The 24,908-nt window shown below is 51.5% G+C and overlaps 1 protein-coding gene across 4 annotated transcripts; it reads left to right on the top strand.

Moving 5' to 3' along the window:
- The first annotated feature begins 12,058 nt into the window (after nt 1–12,058).
- Nucleotides 12,059–23,868, top strand: LOC137423280 (LIM domain only protein 3). Of its 4 annotated transcripts, none has more exons than XM_068110240.2 (4): nt 12,059–12,454; nt 17,499–17,712; nt 22,416–22,541; nt 22,809–23,868. In XM_068110240.2, the coding sequence occupies exons 1-4, from the start codon at nt 12,439–12,441 to the stop codon at nt 22,915–22,917; spliced, it is 465 nt and encodes a 154-aa protein (XP_067966341.1). In that variant the 5' UTR covers nt 12,059–12,438; the 3' UTR covers nt 22,918–23,868. The 4 variants fall into 4 exon arrangements, with proteins under 4 accessions (XP_067966341.1, XP_067966343.1, XP_078630519.1 ...); XM_078774393.1 differs by having other exon boundaries at nt 12,136–12,454; nt 23,219–23,868; XM_068110241.2 differs by lacking the exon at nt 12,059–12,454 and adding an exon at nt 13,980–14,395.
- Nucleotides 23,869–24,908: the final 1,040 nt, after the last annotated feature.

The following is a 24,908-nucleotide window of genomic DNA, read 5'->3' as shown; positions in this document are numbered from 1 at the left end:
TTAACAAAGAGAACTGGTCTTATTTATGAACACGGTGCAAGTTGACCAAAGCCACTATGCCTGCTGTGGGATGCCCAATCGCCGGATGTGACTACACCACTGAAGACCTCGATCCTGCTATCGTGGCCGCACTCATCACTGCCCACAGTGCCATACACGCCCCTGGACATGCCGCCAAGGTTGAAAAAGTCAAAAGGCCCACAATTGTCGCCGCTGGCTCCAGTGAAGAGTGGGCTTACTTCGAGTCACGATGGTCTGAATACGTCAATGCAACCAAAATCACTGGCCGTGATAAAGTAGTGCAGTTACTAGAGTGCTGTGACGAACCTCTGCGCAAGGATCTAACAAGATCGACAGGTGGTAGCCTTTCAAACAAACCCATCGAGGTGGTAATGGCAGCCATTAAAAAACTTGCTGTTCACGGAGAGAACACTATGGTTGCCAGAGTAGCACTACATAATTTGCGTCAAGACCATGATGAGACAGTGCGCAGCTTCGGGGCCCGCCTACGTGGTCAAGCAGAAATATGCAAATTCCGAATCAAATGCCCTAGTTGTGATGCTGAAGTTAACTACACAGAAGCGATCGTGTGTGATGTTCTTACACGAGGAATTGCTGACCCTGAAATCCAGCTTGACCTCCTTGGTGACAAGAACCAGGACATGATCCTGGAGGACGTTTTCCAATTCATTGAGGCCAAAGAATCTGGCAAACGTCCAGCATCTACACTACTGGACACACACTCAGTGGAAGCAGCTAGCAGCACATATCAAAAGGCCAAGCAAGTAACCATCAAGGACAGAAACGACCTATGCTCCTACTGTGGCAAAAAGGGACACGGGAAGAGCGCCCCAGCCCATGTTCGCAAAACAGAATGCGCGGCATATGGTCACAGATGTGGGCATTGCAATCGCGATAATCACATAGAGAGTGTATGTCGCAGTAGGAACAAACCCAAATGCATGAGTGCCTCTTCTAATAACAGTGAAAATGCTGTGTTTGATACCTTATGTACTGTCCACGTATCAGAACAACAGTCAAATGAAACTCCTAACATATCTGGGCATGAATGTAATGAGTTTGATAATGTTATTAATTCGGGTCGATCACGCAGTGAGCGTGCCATCACCCTTGACCACCATGTTTATGACAAACTCTCTAATACATGGATCAGGAAGGGTTCAAAACCTGAACCATTTGTTAGTGTGACTGTCAAAATCATGCACGAAGACTACGCAGCCCTTGGCTTTGACCTTTCCACCCAGACCATGACTTGCCATGTCCCCGCGATGGCAGACACAGGGTGCCAGAGTTGCCTTGCTGGTATAAAGGTCATCCACTGCCTTGGTTTACGCAAATCTGACCTCATCCCAGTAACCATGAGAATGTGCACTGCCAACAATGGAGGCATCAATATCCTTGGGGCCACTGTACTCCGCTTGTCGGGCAAAGACAAACGGGGTCAGGCTGTTGAAACTAGGCAAATGACCTATGTCACAGAAAGCTCTGACAAGCTCTTCCTCAGCAGAGAAGCCTGTGTCGCCCTTGACATCATCCTGGATAGCTTCCCCAAGATTGGTGTAGACCTGACAGCACAGCAGCCGGACGCAACAGCAGTCTTACAGGAAGACCCCACTACAGCGTGCCATTGCCCTCAGCGTCGTCGACCCCCACCACCCCCGACAAAGCTGCCATTCCCCGCAACTGATGCAAATCGCATGAAGCTACAACAGTATCTCCTTGAATACTATAAGTCAAGCACATTTAACACTTGTGAGCATCAAACATTGCCTCTAATGGATGGCCCGCCCATGAAACTGATGGTGGATCCTAATGCTGAACCAGTGGCACACCACACACCGGTACCAGTCCCACTACACTGGCGGGATGTGGTCAAAGTTGGGATAGACCACGATGTACAGTTGGGTGTGCTTGAACCAGTCCCCATTGGCGAACCCATCACCTCGTGCCATAGAATGGTTGTCTGTGCAAAGAAGAATGGCCAGCCACGCCGCACCGTTGATTTCCAGGCCCTCAACGCCCATTCTACACGGGAAACACATCACACGCCATCACCCTTTCATCAGGCTAGATCGGTTCCGAACGGTAAGAAGAAGACGGTCTTTGATGCGTGGAACGGTTACCACAGCGTGCCCATCTGCAAAGAAGACCGGCACCTGACCACCTTCATCACACCCTGGGGTAGATACCGCTATAAAACAGCCCCTCAAGGGTATATTGCGTCTGGCGATGGATATACAAGACGTTATGACGAGATCGTGTCTGACATCCCCAATAAGACCAAATGCGTTGATGACGTCTTGCTCTGGTCTGACTCGCTGGCAGACAGTTTCTTCCAGGCTGTTCAGTGGCTTGACACCTGTGGACAGAATGGAATCACCCTGAACCCTGACAAGTTTGTGTTTGGCGAAGATATAGTGGAATTTGCTGGGTTCGAAATAACTCCCAATAGTGTCCGTCCTTGCAGGAAATACCTACGCGCGATCCTCGATTTCCCAACACCCAAGGACATCACAGATGTACGTTCTTGGTTTGGACTTGTCAATCAAGTGTCATACGCTTTCAGTATGGTTGAGAAGATGTTGCCGTTCCGGCAACTACTTAAACCTAGTACACCGTTTAAGTGGGATGAGCATCTCCAAGATGCATTTGAAGAGTCGAAAGCTGTCATTGCCAGTGAGATCGAGGAGGGTGTCCGGATATTCGACCCAAGCAAGCCCATGTGCCTCGCTACAGACTGGTCCAAGACTGACATTGGCTTCTGGCTACTGCAGAAACACTGTACCTGTACCAACATTAAACCCTTCTGTTGTCACACAGGATGGAAAATCACACTCGTTGGCAGCAGATTCACCCACCCTGCTGAATCACGTTATGCACCAGTTGAGGGTGAGGCCTTAGCAGTTGCTGATGCCCTAGACAAGGCCAGATACTTTGTTCTGGGATGTGAAGACCTCATAATCGCTGTTGACCACAAACCTCTGCTCATGATCTTTAATGATCAAAGTCTAGAGGATATCTCTAACGCTCGACTTAGGAACTTGAAGGAGAAGACCCTGCGATACAAGTTCCGGATGGTCCATGTGCCGGGGATTAGACATCATGCCACAGACTGCATCTCATGCCACCCTACTGGAGAGCCTGTGATACTGACCCTCACTGATGATATGGCGGCCATTGATTCCACACCCATCATCCTGACGCATTCCAAAACCCTCCTGAGTGGCTTACGTAGATCAGCACCAGAAACACCCGATGAGTATGTTTCCACGTCTGCTATGTCCTCCCTCGCCTCACTCAGCCTCAAATCTGTAACATGGGACAGGGTTCGAACCGCAATAGCGAGTGACAATAACATGCAAAGCCTTGTTGACCTTATCGAGTCAGGTATCCCTGAATTCCGTCATGAGCTCCCTGGGCCCCTACGTGAATACTTCCAATTTCGAGATAGTCTACATATAGTTGATGGTGTCGTACTCTACGAGGATCGTGTCCTTATACCACCGTCTCTCAGGGACGAGGTGTTAGCCACTCTGCATGCTGCCCATCAAGGGGTCACCTCTATGACTGCGAGAGCCGAGTCTTCCATCTTCTGGCCTGGCATCGCCCCTGCCATTGCGGTCCTTCATGCTGGGTGCTACCATTGTAATCGGATTGCGCCCTCCAATCCAAGTGCACCACCCACTCCTCTGACACCTCCAGATTATCCATTCCAATGCATGTGTGCCGACTACTTTCACTACAAAGGATGCAACTACTTGGTAGTGGTCGACCGGTATTCTAACTGGCCGATAGTTGAGAGAGCCTCACATGGTGAAGGTGGACTCATCGCTTGCCTAAGATGTACCTTTGTCACATTTGGTATCCCTGATGAATTAGCTTCCGATGGTGGTCCTGAATTCACAGCTGTCGTTACACGTCAATTCCTCAAGGACTGGCGTGTACATCATCGACTCTCCTCAGTAGCTTATACACATAGCAACTGCCGTGCTGAAGTTGGTGTCAAGACTGTGAAGCGTCTTCTCATGGACAACACTAGCCCTAATGGAGGCCTTGATACCGATGCATTCCAACGTGCACTGCTCCAGTATAGAAATACTCCAGATAGAGACACAAAACTCTCTCCAGCGATGTGCATTTTTGGCCGCCAAATTCGAGACTTCATCCCAATACCACCTGGCAGATACAAACCTCATAACACCTGGCATGGGACTCTGGAGGCTCGGGAGGAAGCACTTCGCAACCGCCACATGAGAGACGCTGAGCGCTGGTCTGAACATACCAAGAGACTCTTGCCCCTTGTTGTCGGCGACTGTGTTCGCATCCAGAATCAGACCAGGCCTCACCCCCTCAAATGGGACAAAACCGGATTTCATCATCGAGGTTCGCCAGTTTGATCAATATGTGGTAAGAGTTGACGGTTCAGGAAGGGTTACTCTGCGCAATAGGAAATTCCTGCGAAAGTACATTCCTGTGCTAACGCCCCTACCAAGATTGACGATCGATGGTGATATTGCAGTGCAGAGACCAATGGTTCGGCAGAACATCCCACACCCATGCATTGTGCACACCACAACCCTGGCCAGTCACAAGGAGGCTTGTGGCCCATCCATTACTAGTCCAATGCCACCGCAACATCCCACCATCAACTCTGACACCACTCCACCGCAGCCACCTGCTACATTTCCTGTTGAATCACCCAGGGTCAACCGGAGCCCTCCTGGCCACCATCAGCTCTTTGATGATGCTACATCCCCATCTATGGCTAAGTCATCGCAGGTAACTCGGCATATGAGTGCAGTGCCTCCAATGTCACCTCCTCAAGTCAGTGATCCCAAACCCAATACGGTTACCACACGCCCTGCGCTTGACAAACCAGCTGCTGCACCCAGACGGTCCGGCCGAAGCATGAGCAAGCCTGCCTGGCACTCTGACTATGACATGTGATTCTGGAATTGACCATTACTGACATTGTGTTTGGTTTCTGGTTCACCAGTTCTTCAATTAGCTTCAAAGTTAGTTACATATATTCTTCATATTCTCAGTCTTTGTCATGCCAAAAGACACACATACTTGTTATACACTTATATTTTCCATGCCAAAGACTTGGGGGGAGATAGAGGATTCTTAATCATTCCTGATCATTATGTTTGTTCTTATGTCTTTCAGACCGTGTTCATTGTTGAAGTTGCAATAAACCGCCAACTGGATTAACAAAGAGAACTGGTCTTATTTAATCTTCAGATGCATATGGCTGGCGAAGCAGTTTCTTGGCTATTGGGCACAATCCTGGATGGGTCACCACTCTGACGCAGGATACTCAAATGGCTCATTCATCCCAGTAAGCTGGTTCTCACTTTGCCGACCTCAGAAGGATAACATGCTGAGTCAACCCACTTGCTTGACAGGGGCTTGAACTTAGAATCCTGAGATTTCAAGCCAGCAACCTGAACCGTTAAACCAACTAGCAACGCTACTCGCCCTATGGGCGGGGGCTTCAATTGGGAGGCCCAAATGAAAAGGGAAAATATCAGAAATTGAAGGTTTAAATTTTTTTTTAAACGATTCATATAAACATCCGTTGAATCATATCACACGCAAATCATCAATATCTAAACAGTACATGGCGCCCATTTTGAAAAAAAATTGAATTCTGCAAAACGGAAGCGGCTGCTACACGTCTTTCTCAGTCGCACGTTTATGTGTGAAGAGTGGGCGCTGAATCTGTAACACGGAAACGGCCACTACACCTGTTTCTCAGTCGCTTTGCACACGCTGCCGTGTTACTTCTGAGCCGCACGTTTATATAGGAAGAGTTCGTCAGGAGTCGATCTACTCTCTCCTGGTATGTAGAATTTCAACAAAAGCCACATCACTGTTCATATTGGTAAATATTATTCCATCGTGTTTGGAAAAACTGGAAAATTGGAAAACTTGGAAAACTTGGAAAAACAATATCGTGTGGCGGACACGAAAGCCCACTGGCGTGGTGACATCATTCCGCGCACCAAGTGGGCGGTGGCCACGCCCGAGGGGTAGGCGTGGCCTCAGGATATACACCGGGCGCGCAGCCCGGAGCAGGCCAGTGCTACAGTGACCTCTTTGAATAAAGAACATTAAACTTACCGCGTTGTCCGCTTCCTCCTTGGTAGCAAGTCGCGCACGTAGCACCGCGTGCTTCATTGGTGACCTCCGACATTCGAGTCAGCCGTCGCTGACCACCCGAAACCGCCGCAACAATGGCTACCAACGCGGTCTCCATCAAGCTCCCCGAATTCTGGGAGTCACAAGCCGAAGTTTGGTTCCTGCAGGCGGAAGCCCAGTTCCGACTTCGAGGCATCACGGTGGATGAGACCATGTACTGCCACGTGGTCGCTGCCCTCGGGCCCGGCACGGCCACCCGTGTCGCATCGGTCCTAAGGGATCCACCTGCCGACGGCAAGTACGAGGCGGTCAAGCGTCTCCTCCTCGCCACGTTCGGCCTTACGGTGGACGCACGGGCCGATCGCCACTTGGACTTCCCCGAGATCGGGGACACGCGACCGTCGGTCCGTATGGACCATATGCTGGCGCTCATGGGAGACGAAACCCCGAACGCTCTATTCCGGGCGTTATTTCGATGCCAGCTGCCAGCACGAGTCCGCCTCGCTTTGGCTGGTTCCGCGTTAACGGAACCCCGTGCGCTCGCTGCCGAGGCCGACAAATACTACGCGGCTTTGGACACGCAGGTGAGTCTTGGCGCGGTTGCCGCTCCCGAGGCTCCCGAGGCTCCCGAGGCTTTCCCCGATGCACCGCACCTCGTGTCCGCCGCCACGCCTGCCCACCACCACCGCCGCCGCCGCAAAGAAAACCGCGGCCTCCGACGCCGCAGCTGCCCGCCTGGTGTTTCTTCCACGCCAAGTTCGGCCACGAGGCTCGGCAGTGTCGCCCGCCGTGCTCATTCGGCAGGTCGGGAAATGGGCGAGCCGGCGCTCAGTGGCAACGGTGAGCGTCGGCAATTCAAACAGCCTTCTGTACATAACGGACACCTTGTCCGGGCTCCGTTACCTGTGCGACACGGGGGTGCAGGTGAGTGTCGTTCCTGCCGGTACGTCCGACAAGCACACCGCGGGCCGAGGTTCCGCGCTGCTTGTGGCCAATGGTACGTCTATACGCACGTACGGAAAACGCTGTCTCTCTCTGCGGTTCGGAGGGCAGGTTTTCCGTTGGTCGTTCGTTACGGCCGACGTGCCCATGGCACTGCTCGGCGCGGACTTCTTATGTGCTAATGGATTACTGGTCGATGTAAAGCGCAGAAGGATTGTCCAGGCTGAGACGTTCAGCTCGCTCGCGTGCGTGCTGCCCGCCTCGTTGAGCAGCTCACAGAGCGGCTCGCCGAGCGGCTTGCTGAGCGGTTCCGTTCCGGTCAGGTTCATCTGTACGCTTACGGCAGCAGACGAATTCGCCCGCCTCCTCGCGGGTTTCCCGGCCCTCACGCGGCCCACCTTCTCGGCGGGGACCGTCAAGCACGGGGTGGAACATCACATCCCCACCGCCGGGCCACCGGTCTACGCCCGGGCACACCGCCTCGAGCCGACGAAGCTCACCGTAGCTAAAGCGGAGTTCGCTACGCTGGAGCGGCTCGGCATCGTGCGGCGCTCCGAGAGCGCGTGGGCGTCCCCGCTCCACATCGTGCCCAAGCCCGGCGGGGGATGGCGACCGTGCGGGGACTACCGGTGCCTCAACGACGCCACCACCCCCGACCGCTACCCCGTCCCCCACATCCAGCACTTCTCCGCCCGGTTGGCGGGGATGTCCTTCTTTTCAAAGGTAGACCTCGTACGCGGCTACCATCAGGTCCCTGTCAGGCCGGAGGACATCCCGAAGACGGCTGTCATCACGCCATTCGGGCTTTTCGAATTTCTTCGGATGCCCTTCGGTTTGAAAAATGCGGCTCAGGCATTCCAGCGCCTCATGGACAGCGTCTTGCGCGGCTTGGATTTTTTGTACGTCTACCTGGACGACATCCTCGTCGCCAGCGCGTCCCGCGAAGAGCACCTTCGTCACCTCCGCACGCTCTTCGAGCGTCTGGGCCAGCACGGTCTGATCGTGAACCCCGCCAAGTGCCGGTTCGGTGTCGCTGAAATCGACTTTTTGGGGCACCGCGTCACCAGGCATGGGGCCATCCCCCTACAGGCCAAGGTGGAGGCGGTGAAGGGGTTTCCGCGCCCCCGCACGATCAAGGGGCTCCAGGAGTTCCTGGGCATGGTAAACCTTTACCATTGGTTCCTGCCCCGCATCGCCCAGCTCCTGCGCCCCTTACACGAGGCCCTTCGAGGGAAGCCGGGCAAAGGTGACGTTACCTGGACCGAGCGGATGGACGCGGCGTTCTCGGGCGCGAAGCTCGCCTTGGCCAACGCCACCATGCTCGCGCACCCGGCGCCCGATGCACCGATCGCCCTCACCACCGACGCCTCGGACAATGCGGTGGGGCGCGGTGCACGAGCAATGGGTGCGTGGTGCTTGGCAACCGCTGGCGTTCTTCAGCCGGCAGCTTTGCCCGACCGAACACCGTTACAGTACCTTCGACCGCGAGTTGCTTGGGCTTCACCTGGCGGTCAGGCACTTCCGCCATCTGCTCGAGGGCCGTGCGTTCACGGCCTTCGTCGACCACTAGCCGCTGGTTTTCGCAATGGGCAAGGTCGCCGAGCCGTGGTCGGCCCGGCAACAGCGTCACCTCACGGCCGTGTCCGAGTACACGACGGACATCCGACACGTTGCGGGAAAGGACAACCCGGTGGCCGACTGCCTTTCCTGGGCCGTCGCCCACGCAGTCCACCTTGGCATCGACTATGCCCGGATGGCGGCGGACCAGGCCGCCGACCCCGGGGTCCAGGCCTTGCGGACTGCCGTCACGGGCCTCTACGTCACTGAGGTGGCCTTCGACGGCGCGGGCACGGCCCTCATTTGCGACGTCTCTCTCGGGCGTTCTCGCCCCATCGTGCCCGCAGGCTGGCAGCGCCAGGTTTTTGACGCCATCCACGGCCTGTCCCACCCGGGCACGAAGGCCTCCCAGAGGTTGGTCGCCGACAAGTTTGTCTGGCATGGCCTCCGGAAGGCCGTCTGCGGCTGGACCAGGACGTGCCTCGCGTGCCAGCGCGCGAAGGTGCACCGGCATACCCAGGCCCCATTGGCCCTGTTTACGGTGCCGGCACGTAGGTTCGACCACGTGCACGTGGACCTGGTGGGACCTCTGCCCCCCTCGTGGGGTTTCACCCATGTCCTTACCATGGTGGACCGCACCACCCTGTGGCCGGAGGCCGTGCCTTTGGCGGCAACGACGGCGGCAGACGTCGCGCAGGCGTTCATCGCCACCTGGGTCGCCCGGTTCGGCGCCCCCTCGGACATCTCGTCCGACCGCGGCCCCCAGTTCACCTCGGAGCTCTGGGCCGCGGTCGCGCGGGGGCTCGGGGTCCAGCTGCACCGAACCACGGCCTACCACCCCCAGGCCAACGGCCTGTGCAAACGGTTCCACCGCTCGTTGAAGGCCGCGCTCCGGGCCACCCTCCGCGACGGCGGCTGGGTCGACAGGCTCCCCTGGGTCCTGCTGGGCCTCCGGACGGCGCCCAAGGAGGACCTGCGCGCATCCGCGGCGGAGTTGGTCTTTGGACAACCGCTGCGGGTGCCGGGCGAGTTCCTCCCCGACCCCACGGCACCTTGGTCCGCGGCGCAGGAGCGTTCTGCGCTGCAGGAGACCGCCCGGAGGTTCGCCCCGGTGCCGACGGCGCACCACGGGCACCCTCCTACACACGTCGCCCCGGAGCTTCGCACCGCGGAGTACGTCTTCGTCCGGCACGACGCCCACTGGACACCATTGCGGCCCCCGTACGATGGGCCTTTCCTCGTGCTGGAGACCGGGGTGAAACATTTCACCCTGGACATCGGCGGCACTCCTGACCGGGTCTCCATAGACCGCCTCAAGCCGGCCCACCTCGACGTGGACCACCCACCGCCGGTGGCTCGGCCCCCGCGTCGGGGCCGCCCCCCTGCGGGCGGACCCCCGGCACCGCCCAGCACCGCAGGCACGCCGCCCCCCCGGTCCGGCACCCATCCCGGGTACAGCCGGGGGCATCCCACCTGGCATCCCTGCACCCCGGATGCCGCCGGTCGCCAGAGGGCGCTTCGGCCGGGTCATCCGTTTGCCCCGCAAACTGGCCCTCCAGGTGCGCGGGAATTCTGGGGGGGCGCGTGTGGCAGACACGAAAGCCCACTGGCGTGGTGACATCATTCCGCGCACCAAGTGGGCGGCGGCCACGCCCCAGGGGTAGGCGTGGCCTCAGGATATACACCGGGCGCGCAGCCCGGAGCAGGCCAGTGCTACAGTGACCTCTTTGAATAAAGAACATTAAACTTACCGCGTTGTCCACTTCCTCCTTGGTAGCAAATCGTGTGCGTAGCACCGCGTGCTTCAATAGCTTATTTTACTCCCAGGGGTCCCAGGAATACCCACCCAAAATATCGTTGCGATCGGTTGAGCCGTTTTTGCGGTACCTTCGAACGGACAGACGGGCATTTGGTGAATTTATATAGTACTAGGGCATGCCCGTACTATATATATAGGACGTGCCCGTGCCCGTGGGTGCCCGTTCCTTGCCAAAAAAAAAAAAAAAAAATGTCTTCGCCCATGCCCATGGGCATGCCCGTAAGTGCGTGATGTGACCGTACAATGAATGTATCGTCCCGACGCCGCAGCTCGGATGGCGCTGCAGTTAATCGGGCCCCCAAATTCCTCATCGACGATAACTAAACAATATATTATATGAATCGCACCGTACATACCTCCTTCTAGATCTTGTTCTTGTCTTGATATACTCACTCAGGCTCACTCTATCACGACTGAGTCCTCCCAGCTCCTCCAAATGGCGCCCGCTAGCCGCTACGTAAGTCCGGAAGTGACGTCCTCATTTGACTGTCCGGAAGGTCGCATATCGCAGTTACGATGAATCGCAAATTAGTTTTAATTCGTTTTAAAACATAGTTTAACGCCAACATAGCGGCAACACAGTTTGCCAACGTGAAATAAATGAATACGCTCTCAAATGTGCCGTCCGAGGCAGAGTCTGTTCGCCACGTTCGGCACACGTGATAGCTCGCTGCTCTCTGATTGGTTGAATCGTTTTTTGGACATAGCTCGGTAACTACTTCTCCGATTAATATGAAACCTTGAAAAGGCACATCCTCGGGTCCCCAGCAATATACCTGGCAAGTTTAAAGTATATCGGACCCGTGGTTGTCGAGAAACAGCGGTCACAGACATACAAACATACAAACATACAAACATACACACAGAGATTACTGGAATTATAGATAGAAGATACCAGGCTTGGAAGGGTAAGAGGGTGGGGGGGGGGCGGGTTGGGGGAGGGGAGTGAGGGGGGAGGGTAAATCCCCTATGCATATTGGACAATTGTTGATGGACGGAGGGAGTGGTAAAGGGAGCACAAACATCAGCATAAAGCTGAAATTTGTTACACAATTTAAATTTACTGCGGACATGGTCAATATTTTCGGCAATTAAATGATATGTATATTTTTGAGGGATAATTTCAAATATCACATTAGAGGTGAAACAGCTGTTTAACGTCCCATCGGAAGAGACATCTGCAGCTCCAGAACGGAAGTTTTTGGTTGTCTGACCCCAAAAGCAACGCCGAGCTTATTATAAACTGAGGTGTTCGTCCGCTATGTTTTTTTTTTAATCCATTACAACTTTAATGCTCTGCTCGTATTTTATATGTAGGTTTGTTTGTGATGATTTGTATACGTCTTGTACTTTCCATGGCAATGTAGTGAGAAGCAGAGTCACGTTTTATTGCTGAACCAATTCCAAAGAATGCCAGTTTATCCCTAATATAGAGTGAAGAATGTGATATAGACAGCAAGACCATTAATTCGTAGTAGAAAACGGGAATTTAAAGGATCAGATTCGATGTGAAGAGGCTCCTGCGACGGATACGGGAACTGCGCCGCTGATGAGGGTCAAGGCTGGGCGGAGCTTGGCGTCGATATGGTTGCGTAAGACGTGAGGCGGGGCCAGATGCTGTCCCACCCCTTCCTCATCTCTTTTCCGCTCGGCCCTTCGTCCCTTTCTCTCCTTCATTCCCCTTTTCCCTCCCTCCGCTACCCGACTAGCTCCCCCTCCCCTTAATGAAACGCCGGGCGATTGAATTTCATTAATTAGCGCGGAGTCAATGGCCGTGCGCCAGTGCGTGTCGGCCGCGCGCTCTGCATTGTTCGGTGCGCAGCGGCGGCGCCTCGGAGCGTCCCACCGCCGCTCGGCTGCTCGGAGCCTCCGGGACTCCCGCTCTTGCGCAGCTGGCACGTCGCGGATCTCGCACGGAAGGACTCTCTGCAGCTTCTCACCCAAGGCTGCGTGTGATGCGAGGCATGGCAGGTCGGTGCCCGGCGAGCATCCAGGTCGCGGAGGTCGATAGTAGCAACGGAGACGCCGAACGGAGCCAAACCGAGTCCTGTCCCGCAGTTTGATCGCGCCGATTCATCCCGATCCGGCTCTTTCTTTAAAATAATCCACTTAGCTCCCCCTTCCGCGTTACCCCCGTACTTAGGCTACCTCTCCCCACTTCCCCTTCTGCGTTACCCCCGTACGTACCTCCACCGCTCCCCCTTCCGCGTTGCCCCCGTACGTACTTCCACCGCTCCCCCTTTCCGTGTTACCCCGCAAGTACCTCTCCCCATTTCCGTGTTACTCCGCACGTACCTCTCCCCCTTTCCGTGTTACTCCGCACGTACCTCTCCCTGCTCCCCCTTTCCGTGTTACCCCCGCACGTACCTCTCCCCCTTTCCGTGTTACCCCCGCACGTACCTCTCCCCCTTTCCGTGTTACCCCCGCACGTACCTCTCCCCCTTTCCGTGTTACCCCCGCACGTACCTCTCCCCCTTTCCGCGTTATCCCCGTACGTACCTCTCCCTGATCCCCCTTTCCGTGTTACCCCCGCACGTACCTCTCCCCGCTCCCCCTTCCACGTTGCCCCCGTACGTACCTCTCCCCGCTCCCCTTTGCGCGTTATCCCCGTACTTACCTCTCCCCACTCCCCCTTCTGCGTTACCCCCGTACGTACCTCTTCCCACTCCCCCTTCTGCGTTACCCCCGTACGTACCTCTCCCCGCTCCCCCTTCCATGTTGCCCCCGTACGTACCTCCCCCCACTCCCCCTTCCGCGCTACCCCCATATGCACCTCTCCCCAGTCCCCCTTCCGCGTTATCCCCGTACGTACCTCCACCGCTCCCCCTTCCGTGTTACCCCCGTACGTACCTCTCCCCCTTTCCGCGTTATCTCCGTACGTACCTCTCCCCGCTCCCCCTTTCCGTGTTACCCCCGTACGTACCTCTCCCCGCTCTCCCTTACACGTTACTCCCGTACGTACCTCCACCGCTCCCTCTTCCGTGTTACCCCCGTACGTACCTCTCCCCGCTCCCCCTTTCCGTGTTACCCCCGTACGTACCTCTCCCCGCTCTCCCTTACACGTTACCCCCCGTACGTACCTCCACCGCTCCCCCTTCTGTGTTGCCCCCGTACGTACCTCTCCCCGCTCCCCCTTTCCGCGTTACCCCCGCACATACCTCCCCACGGCCTGACTTGTGTCGAAGCCCCGTGTAAATGTCATTCCCGGCGCGGCTGTAACGTTTCCACAGGACGTTTGGTGTGGCTTTCATTGTGACAACTCTTCGGGAGATATATTGAATGGGGCGGGTACGGGGTAGGTATCGGCGGGTACGGGGTAGGTATCGGCGGGTACGGGGTAGGTATCGGCGGGTACGGGGTAGGTATCGGCTCTGTGTATGTGAGTACGAGCTGTCTGACCTCTGACACGGGAATGGACGAGGAAGAGGAGATGCCACGGCGAGGCAAGGGGCGTGCAAGATATGGAGGGGGCGGGGCGGGGGAAGAGGAAATAAATAGAACATAGGGAAGAAGAGGCGAGAAGAAGAAGAAGACAGAGGAGAGTGAAGGGGAAGAAGTGGAGAGATGGAGAGAGAAAGGGGGAAGAGAGGGAGAGAAAGAGAGAAAAAAAAATAAGAGAAAATGCAATCGAAATTGTGTTCTGTGGCGTGAAAATAACGAGTTTTCCGGCACCTAGATTACATGTCATACTTCAGTTCTCTGGGTTTTAATGCTCTAATGAATTAGAGGAGGTGGGGTGTGGAGATTAGCTCCGCACGGAGCGCCGGGCCGCGAGGCTCCGAGCCAGGCACGTCGTTTATCATTCCCGCCCGCAATTAATTCGGTTCCGCGGCCGCGCTGGGACCCCCGGCTGGACCCCGGCTGCGCATCCCGCCTCGCGCAGGTACCCGTGGATCGCAGTGGCGCTTCCCGGTTAGTCCTCGCTCTCTGTTGCTCTACTCTTATTGGTTCGTCCTTTTCATAAACCTAATATTCATGAGATTCACCTTGGGTATTTCATTTGAAGATCTTGTGCAGTGAAAAGGTTCTTTGAGGTCAATTGGAGGGTTTATTTATTTATTCATTCATTTATTGATTGATGGTCTCCACTGCTGTGATTGGGTCTCCTTGCTTTGGGAATTGTAAGGATTTCGACCATGTTGCTCAGTGTTCATCAATGCCTTGAGTTTAGATAACCTTATGGGTGGGATATTCCTGTAGGGGGGGGTCTTCCCAACCTGAAACTAACCTGAAACCACCCTGAAACCACCCTGAAACCAAACTGAAACTAACCTGAAACCAACCTGAAACCTTCCCAACCTGAAACCAACTTGAAACCTTACCAACCTGAAACTAACCTGAAACCATACTAACCTGAAACCAACTTGAAACCTTACCAACCTGAAACTAACCTGAAACCAACCTGAAACCTTCCCAACCTGAAACTAACCTGAAACCAACCTGAAACCTTCCCAACCTGAAACTAACCTGCTGAAACCTTATCAACCTGAAACTAACCTGAAACCAACTTGAAACCTTACCAACCTGAAATTAACCTGAAACCAACTTGAAACCTCACCAACCTGAAACTAACCTGAAACTAACCTGCTGAAACCTTATCAACCTGAAACTAACCTGAAACCAACTTGAAACCTTACCAACCTGAAACTAACCTGAAACCAACTTGAAACCTTACTAACCTGAAACCAACTTGAAACCTTACTAACCTGAAACCAACTTGAAACCTTACTAACCTGAAACCAACTTGAAACCTTACTAACCTGAAACCAACTTGAAACCTTACTAACCTGAAACCAACTTGAAACCTTACTAACCTGAAACCAACTTGAAACCTTACCAACCTGAAACCAACTTGAAACCTTACTAACCTGAAACCAACTTGAAACCTTACTAACCTGAAACCAACTTGAAACCTTACTAACCTGAAACCAACTTGAAACCTTACTAACCTGAAACCAACTTGAAACCTTACTAACCTGAAACCAACTTGAAACCTTACCAACCTGAAACCAACTTGAAACCTTACTAACCTGAAACCAACTTGAAACCTTACTAACCTGAAACCAACTTGAAACCTTACTAACCTGAAACCAACTTGAAACCTTACTAACCTGAAACCAACTTGAAACCTTACTAACCTGAAATTAACCTGAAACCAACTTGAAACCTTACTAACCTGAAATTAACCTGAAACCAACTTGAAACCTTACTAACCTGAAACCAACTTGAAACCTTACTAACCTGAAACCAACTTGAAACCTTACTAACCTGAAACCAACTTGAAACCTTACCAACCTGAAACCAACTTGAAACCTTACTAACCTGAAACCAACTTGAAACCTTACTAACCTGAAACCAACTTGAAACCTTACTAACCTGAAACCAACTTGAAACCTTACTAACCTGAAACCAACTTGAAACCTTACTAACCTGAAACCAACTTGAAACCTTACTAACCTGAAACCAACTTGAAACCTTACTAACCTGAAATTAACCTGAAACCAACTTGAAACCTCACCAACCTGAAACTAACCTAAAACTTTCCCAACCTGAAACTAAGCTGAAACCTTCCCAACCTGAAACTAACCTGAAACCTTCCCAACCTGAAATGAACCTGAAACCTTCCAAAACCTGAAACCTTCCCGACCTGAAACCTTCCCGACCTGAAACCTTCCCGACCTGAAACCTTCCCGACCTGAAACCTTCCCGACCTGAAACCTTCCCGACCTGAAACCTTCCCGACCTGAAACCTTCCCGACCTGAAACCTTCCAGACCTGAAACCTTCCAAACCTGAAACCTTCCAAACCTGAAACCTTCCAAACCTGAAACCTTCCAAACCTGAAACCTTCCAAACCTGAAACCTTCCAAACCTGAAACCTTCCAAACCTGAAACCTTCCAAACCTGAAACCTTCCAAACCTGAAACCAACCTGTAACCTTCCCAGCCTGGTTGGTCTTGGGTGTTCCCAACCTGAAAGTTGTGGCAGTCTTCCGCAGAAAACCCCTTGGGCGAGGTCCGAGGCCTCCAGTAACCGTGATTACGATAATGATGCCCACTGCACCCCGGGCGCCTCTCCCGCCTGCTCCGCTGTAGTCCGACCTAACAAGCGCCCCGGGATTGGGACCGAGCGTGGGTCCCAGGCCGAGCGGAGGGACCCTGTTTGCGGAACCTCTATGGGTTCTGCATGGTAAGCCCTCCTGGTTGCGCCCAGAGGCGGCGGGCGCCGCGTTTGATGCCAAAAGGCCATTAAAAGGGGCGCGATGAAACAGCGGGAACATTGGATGGCAAAGTCATCGATTTAATTTGTCGAAAGTGCAGGAAAGTTTCGAGGACATGGAGGCTGTTAGCGCTTCCTTCAGGCCAATATAATTAAGGAGCTGCTTTTAAATTGAGCTAATTTGGTGCATTACCAGATGTTAGAAAGATTGCTTATCGAAGCTGTGCGGTGATTTCTTCAAAGTAAACATCTGCTCCGTTCAATTAAACCTCTTTGTTGCACGGTGTTGTTACATCATTCCCTCCGTTCCTTCATTTACCTGCCCCGTTAGCCGACGGGCTCGCCCGAGCCAACCAAGCGGGTGCCCAGTTCCAATTTATCATGATGTCAATAACCCATTAAGAGCTTGCTTTGGAGGCCCTTGTAAAGATTTTGAGACGCACTATTGCTGCCTTTGGAGCAACATTGAAATGGAAGCAACTTGCACTCATGGCCATACAATCGACGCACTTCAGATAAGGCTGTTGTCCATTCCTCGTCCTGTTCCCCTTCCCCCTTCCCCCTTCTTCCGCCCCATTGGTTCACTTAATTTTTTTTTTTTTAAAGTTACTTGAAGTCGCATGGTTTCTCCTTTTTATACATTTAAAGTACGTTCTTTGCCTCTTTACACTTTGCAATTCCATTTGTCGGACGTTTATAGCGATTCCGCCACTCGGCAAGCCATGAGCACCAAACTTCCCTTTTTGGGTATTGCCCTTTTTTGATGACCTCTTTTGCCCCACCCACCACAACGGCAGGTGTGCAGATGCTGCCTCTGCAGCCAGACGCGTCGCCCAAAGGCTGCGCCGGCTGCCACCGCAAAATCCGCGACCGCTTTCTGCTCAAGGCACTCGACAAGTACTGGCACGAGGACTGCCTAAAGTGTGCGTGCTGCGATTGCCGTCTCGGCGAGGTTGGCTCTACGCTGTACACTCGTGCCAACCTCATCCTTTGCCGCCGAGATTACCTGCGGTGTGTACCTGGCAGGTCGATCATGCCAAGTTTGATGGGAGAAAGTTTTAAAAGAAAATAAGGGTGGTGGGGTATTGTTTATCTGGGATATTAGGTAAGAAAAGGGTGTTTTAGAAAGGAACGCAAATTTCAGTTGGGAGAAGTGGAGAGGGAGAGAGAAAGAAATAGGCCCGGAAGTAGGTTGGGAGAACGGGTTGACATATGCATCGTCGTAACAACAACAACGTGCATTTTAAGGCCATTTTCCCTGCTAGAGAGGGGGTTAGCCTTGCGGTCCCCATGACAATCTTCTCCATCTTGCCCTATTTTCTGCATCTCTCCTTGTTAACCCCCTTGCCCGCATTTCTTCTTCCACCATCTTTAGCCAAGTCTTTCTCGGTCTTCCCCGTCCTCTACTTCCTTCTACATTCATTTCCATCACTTCTCAACCAGTCACTTTCATCCTTCCTCAACACATGACCAAACCATCTCAACCTGTTCCTCTTCACAGCATCAATCACAGGCTCTATTCCCATCATCTTTCGCGATTCATCATTTGTCTTCCTCTCTCTCAACGATACTCCACACATCCACCGAACCATCGTCGTAAACACCTTTCAAATAATATTTTGAACTGCATACAAGTTTTTGGGTTCAATAAGAAAAAAGCAAAGGGAACGAGGAAGTCGTTTATAATCTGACATGTTCTCGATACCATGTACTGTGCATAGAATAGGGGGTCATGCCAAAAATGGAGGGAAGATGTTCAACAGGTCATTGGGAGTGAATAGTAGAATAGATTTGTGTGATTCACCAAGAGGAAGGCCAGTGGTGAGATTTTATGATCGAGATACTGAAAGAAACGTTGAAATCTGTTTCTTGAATCCTTCCTCCTCTTCGTTCAATTGGTCATTCCTCGGCCTGTTGACGAGGTTTCACGAGCCACACATACGTCATGTGACGCGTGCTCGCACACAATGCGTTCCTTTATCTTCGATTGTTCATTGTTGTGCTTCTGTTATTGTTCGTGGGATAGCTTAACGATGACGTTTCTCTGTACTGTCACTCGTTTGGTCTTTCTTCTGGGGCTTGTGCTCAGTTTGGAAAAACATCAACAACATTGATTTGTCTACTTTGCTCATAACTTACTCCGTTGTCACGCTCAACCGATTGCTATCTGCTTTGGGTGTCTTGGAAATATTTGAATGGAATTTGAGATGCGAAGCTTGGCAATCGAACTTTTCCCTTTTTTACAACATTTTAATTATGTAGTTGTTCTCATGTTTCATCTTTTTGACCTTTTTCTAACTGATTTAGATTTCAACGTTTTTTATTATTAAAAAGCATATCGATTTGATTTCCAAGGAGCAGGCAGCACAGCCTCGGCTCTAAGTTTAATTGTTCCTTCAGAATGTTTTTTTGTTGTTGTTGTTAATTCCTTCTAATTATGTTCCTTAGATTTGCTTTCTTTCTTTTGTTTGCGGCCAGTCAGACATCCTGTTATTCTGTGAGCTCCTTCTGGACTCGGGGCGTCACAAGGTGCAGGCGTTTGGCTGCGGAGCGAGATTTGGAGCCTTGCCTTAAAATTGGCTTTAATTTCTGAGCCCTAATTAATAGTTGAAAGCCTTTGCCAAATTGCTCCGTAAATTAGCAGCTGCCGGTTTCCATGTCGGCATTATCGCACTAACGAGATGACTGAAGAGGTCGTTTTCTGAAGGAACTTGTTAGGCTGGTGAGTGCAGTGTCCTTCAAAGTTCGCAGTGGGCCATCTGTTGGCTGGGGGAGGGAGGGAGGGTGAGTGGTCGGGAGGGGAGGGGTGCTGGAGAGGTGGCTGTGGAAGGAAGGGTGCGGCAGCTTCTAATCTGTGTGGGATCGAAAGCGGTCGGCAGAGTGGCCGGCGGGCTGTGCAGCTGCTGTGAAATGAAATTACAAGTTGTAATTGTGCTGCCGTCCTCTCTGGGCCTGGATCGATGAGGGCTCAGAGAACAGTGAAGGGCCACTGAGATTAGCTGGGCGAGTATCTACTCCCTGGATTGCTGATTTCGATATTGCTTTGTTGTTGTTGTTGTTGTTTTAAATTCCATTCTCACATTTTTATTTCCCATAGCGCAGTAGTTGTTCATGATCTGTTGCACAGCTTGATGGTTTATTTTTTTTTCCTCCTAGATTTGGTGAAATAGTGATGTTGAAATATTTGGTGGAGCACTGTGTATGGTCCCCAAAAGAAAATCAAAAACAGGGCCTCGACAGGCCCTGTGTGTGTGTGGCGTCCTTCACAGTCGCATTACTTGCGTAGTGTAACAGTTGCGCGCTTTGTCGTGCACGAACGCTTAACGATCGTGCCGTGTTTGTGCAACACTCGGCACACAATGGTGGCGATGGAGGGTTGCTATGGAAATGCGGCTGGCGTGCCTGAAGTGAGGAGCAGCTGCTGGCCCTGAGAAAGTGTGGGAGGTTGGTCGTGCTCGGCAGAAATACCGGTAAACCTACTTATTGTGCCACCGTCGAGGAATTGCCTGGCCTGGAACCAGTGAGCAGCAATTGACCTTGGCGTGGTGATGAAACCCGAGTAGGTGATGCCAGCAATAATTTGGCATTAAACTACGGTTCACCCGAGCAGAGATTGCTCTTTATTTTATCCAGATTACTGGAACTGCTTTAAGTCTGAGTTTTTTTTTCATGTAACCCCATTGGTCAGTCGGTTGGTTGGTGTCATTATTGTTGGTGATTACATTTCCATTTAAATTATTAGCTGCCACGATCACAACCTCCATTATGGTTGTTAATTATGTTGCCTTCTTGTACCAGATTATACTACCGACCTTATCCAATGCTAGAATTCCCCCATTTTGATATCTTATTGGGTAATGGGAAGGGGATCAGATGTGGAATAGATCTCAGAATTAAGGGTAACACTGACCATGTTTTGGCCTTGTTCTTTCCTGCAGCGCGTTGCAGGCATAGCAGTGCCATGGGCCCGGCAAGAGGCAGGTGCACTTACACGAGGCCGAGTATTTACAGCGGGACCACACGGAGCACTCAGGCTGGCCTAATTGCCCCAGCCACAAGCACAAGCCCTAAAAGGCTCTTTTGTCGACGAAGCTCGGATGACGTCTCCCTCTTCCGTCCCGAGGAAAGCTTAATTGGGGCGTGGGGAGAAGGTCGCATCGTTAGTGGCGCCAGCCCTATTACGGGTGTGATATTTTGGCAGAGTGAGTTGGTGAGAGGCAGTGTGGCTGCTGTGGCAAGGTTCCACATGGTTCTTGATGAAGTGCCCGACGGCTTGACTGATGGCCCCGAGTTTTGGCATATTTTGCGCACACCTGGAGAAATCCGCACACTTATCATCGACACACTTGTCTAATTACGCAGATGTGAGTGTGCGGTGGTGTTCGAAAATTATCCCATATCTTTTGATGTCGCTGTACGAGTAAGTGCAGTGGCCGAGGGCTATTGGTGGACGAGGAGGGTGGGCAGGTCGAACTTGGTTACTGGTCATGGTGGTCGGGGGTGGCGGGAGGGTGTGGGGGGGTACTATCCTAGCACTCGTGGACAAAGCCAGTTGGGCCAAAGGGTATCGGAGCCGCAGGGAGTGCGGGACACGAGTAAGCACAGCCTCCAGAGTCGCACATTAATCACGCGCAGTGACGCCAATGAGAAATCGCTTCCCATTCCTCTGCTTAATGTGCCGCTTAATTTACTGCCGCTTGCCTGGTAATTGCCTGGTGATCAATGGCGGTGCTGTCTGAGCCTCTCATTGGCTGCTAGCTCAGCCAGTTGGCACTGGCCTTCTGTTATTCACTGTTGCTTAAAGCTCGGTATAAGAGTGCGCAGAGGATTTGAGGCCTGGTTGCACCGCATATCCCAAAGTCATTGATTCCCTTGCTGTCCTAGTGGCCACTTGCCAATATCTTGGCCGTTTGGGTGTTGCAAATGCAGTTTGTCCAGGTGTTGCTGGCCAGAGACAGGTTGTTGAAGATTTTGTTTGGGGGTTGCTTAGCCAGTTTACACATTGTTTAACCTCGGTGTTTTGCTGTAGCTGTGCAATGAGTAACGCAATTTCATAGAAGTCATGCGATGGAGGCATTGGGATTTACTGCCTGGCAGGACACCCTTTTTCACAACCCACAAGTTAATAAGAACCGGTGTCGTTCATCCCGCTTTGGTCATAACGAGTCACGGCACGTTCAGGCTGCCGATCTTGCCCACGGGCTACTAAGGTTAGCTTGTCTATTTTATTTTATTTTGGTGCATTAGCTTTCTCCATTGCTTCTCATTTTCATTTTCTTTGCTTGTGCCAGAAAGTAGGGTGGCAAATGCTCCTCGTTTGTGGCTGATGTAGCTGGAGCTCCAGGCAAGGACTTACCCCCTATAAAGCATTAAAGGCTTTCTCGTCAATCCAATAAAGAAGAAAAAAAAGTGTTCCGCTTGCAGCAGGTCAGCATTGTTGTTCCACTTTGGCCCTATCATATTTCGCTGAGGAAGCATTGTCGAAGCTTTGGCACGTCCGAGCTAATAATCGCCCACAAGATGGGCATCTCCCAACCCCCACCCCTTTATCCACTTAACTTATCTGACCATCACAAAAGTCATTGCATTGGGAGATTGGGAGTAGCTGGGTTGCAGGCAGATCCAGGGATTAGCTACTGTCATTGTTGATAAACCAACGAGGTTGGGATACGTCGACGAGGTGTTCAGTGGAGTGCATCGTGCTGTGTTCTTAGGCTCTTTGGTGTAACAGGAAACTGTGCGGCATGCAGCAAACTCATCCCAGCGTTCGAGATGGTGATGCGTGTCCGGGAGAGCGTTTACCACCTGGATTGCTTTGCATGCCAGCTCTGTAGCCAGAGGTGAGTCTTGATCCGGGTACCGCTGCACAATAAGGGTTATTCTGCCATGCATGGCCTTGAACACGGATACTTGCCATTTTCATCATGCTCATCCATGCTTCCAGAATGTCTGCTTATTTCATCGCGACTTCAACCGATGTCTACATTCTTCTTAAGATTATTGTTAGCTTTGACTGAGGTTTTTGTGCAATATTGATGCTGGTAAAAGTTAGCATTTGATTTCCGATGCAATAAATTGTTTGCAACACTCCGGTTCTTGCATACCAGATTCTGTGTCGGAGACAAGTTCTTCCTGAAGAATAATATGATCCTCTGCCAGTCTGATTACGAGGAAACGTCTGCAAAAGAAACTTTCCCATCGCCGGTGCCTACATGACCATTGTGGCTGTGCAAGGGATTGTGGGATGGGGAAGGGATTTGTGGAGAGGGGGAGGGGGGATGATATTCCGATTCAAATGGCATTGGAGAGGGTCTTGTAGGGAAGCGACATGATGCAATTCATGACCTGTACATCGGAATCAGCGCTGCGTGTGCCCGTTGCCTTGCTATGTGAGTGTCCTGTCTTGTCGACCAGTCTGTTGTAGACCATTTTCAGCCCTCGGTAAAGCCTGCTTACCATTTTGATTTCCTCCTCCCCGTCTTCCCTTTCCTAAGAATGAGCTTTGTGTGTATTGCAGGTTCTTCTCCTACTCCATCCCTCTGTAGTTATCCCTTTCCTTCCTTCCTTCCTTACTTTCACCTGACCCCATCCCCAAAAGCCTGCCTTTTCACCTGGCTTGGCTGCTCCCATACCTTGGCATGCGTTCGAGGGTTTTTGCCAAGTTTGTTCCTTCTGTGCCTTTTGTCTCCTCCCCTTCCCACAACCCTCCCATCAATCTGATTGATCGCATTTGCCATCTCGTGAAAATTGGATGGGAAACTACCTAATGGAGAATATTTTTATTTTATCTTTTGCATTATTACTGCGCCGGATGCCGAACAGCTCTGAATTTACCACCTTATCAGGATAAATCCTTGTACAGTGTTGTTGTTTTTGGAAGTTGTATATGCGTGCAAATGAAGTGTAATAATTGTTGTTGTTCTTTTTTTCTTTTTCTTTTTTGCCTGTTGTATATTTATTGAGATGTGGGCCTGACCCACTGTCACTGGCATCTCCTGATAAGGAGGCAATGGTAATGTGGTTCCATAAAAGGATAAACCAAATATAATTTGTCTATAGTTTTTGTTCAATCTACTGTATAACTTCAAAAGGCTTGCTAGATTATCTCTGTAAGATAACCGAACTATAGTTTTGCTTTTTATTTCCAATAAAAACATTTAAAACATGTCACTGCCTCCCAAAAAGCTTACTATTCAAATGTTTATTGGGGTGGGCCATTGCATTGCGTGCCTCACCTGGCTACTGGTTTGTGCTGCTGATGCAGTGCCCCCTGTCGGTAAGAGCAGGAATTTGTAATTTGTTCAGTGAGTCGGTGATATCTCGCTTGCTCTTCGCGAAGGACACCGTGGGATCTTTAAGGTCCAGCAACCGACGTTGGAAGACTGTGCGCCCATTTTAACGTCCATCCGAGAGATGGCACACGCATCGTCGCATCAATGCCTTGTTCCTGCAAAACACCAGGACAACAGTTTATAGTTTGGCTGGGGTGTGCATGCTTATAATCTATCCTGCCAGTCTTTTATATGCCAGCCCTTCCTGCCCTCCAAATTTAAACCTCCCAAAAAAAATGGACGAGGCTGGTCACCAGAAACATGACGACTAACATGTTTGTTGTTACGTGAATAACATGAATAACAATAACGTGAATAACAGTTGGCCAAAACAAGTGTGACCTCTCGCCAGCCATGAAACACCACTCAAGAGATCAATACACTAAGGCAGCGTGCAGATCTTCTGGTAAAGGGTATGGTCTCGACTCCAGATGTATGGTGAGTATCAGAAGCAAACATCAACAGCAATGCAGAATGAACATTTTATTGTTGAAAAAGCTTGTGCAACAGGATTGAGAATGAAATGTTTTCAGATTGAAAGACTTTGGCTTTCTTCCCGAATTGACCACAGAGGCAACATTGATATCACATCAAGCAAAATGGTCTCTTGGTTATTATAATTTAATCAGTGGAAAAGGAGAATGGGGGTTGGGTGAATAATTGCCAAAACTACTATTAAATCACTGCAATCTAACTCCAGTATCCCATTAAGCATCAAATAAATAGCAGATTTGGCATTTTTAACAGGGTTTTCATTTCGAATTGCTTTGCTGACGTCCTTTCTATCGCTGCAAAAATGAATTTGTTCATTTTTGCAAATAATTGCAATATTTTCAGGCTTGCAGGATGGCCTAGGCCCTAGAGGTACAAGCACTC

Source organism: Myxine glutinosa, chromosome 3 (genome assembly GCF_964187855.1).
Source record: "Myxine glutinosa chromosome 3, kmMyxGlut1.1, whole genome shotgun sequence".
Classification (NCBI taxonomy): domain Eukaryota; kingdom Metazoa; phylum Chordata; class Myxini; order Myxiniformes; family Myxinidae; genus Myxine; species Myxine glutinosa.
This window is presented reverse-complemented; position numbering and strand designations above follow the sequence as displayed.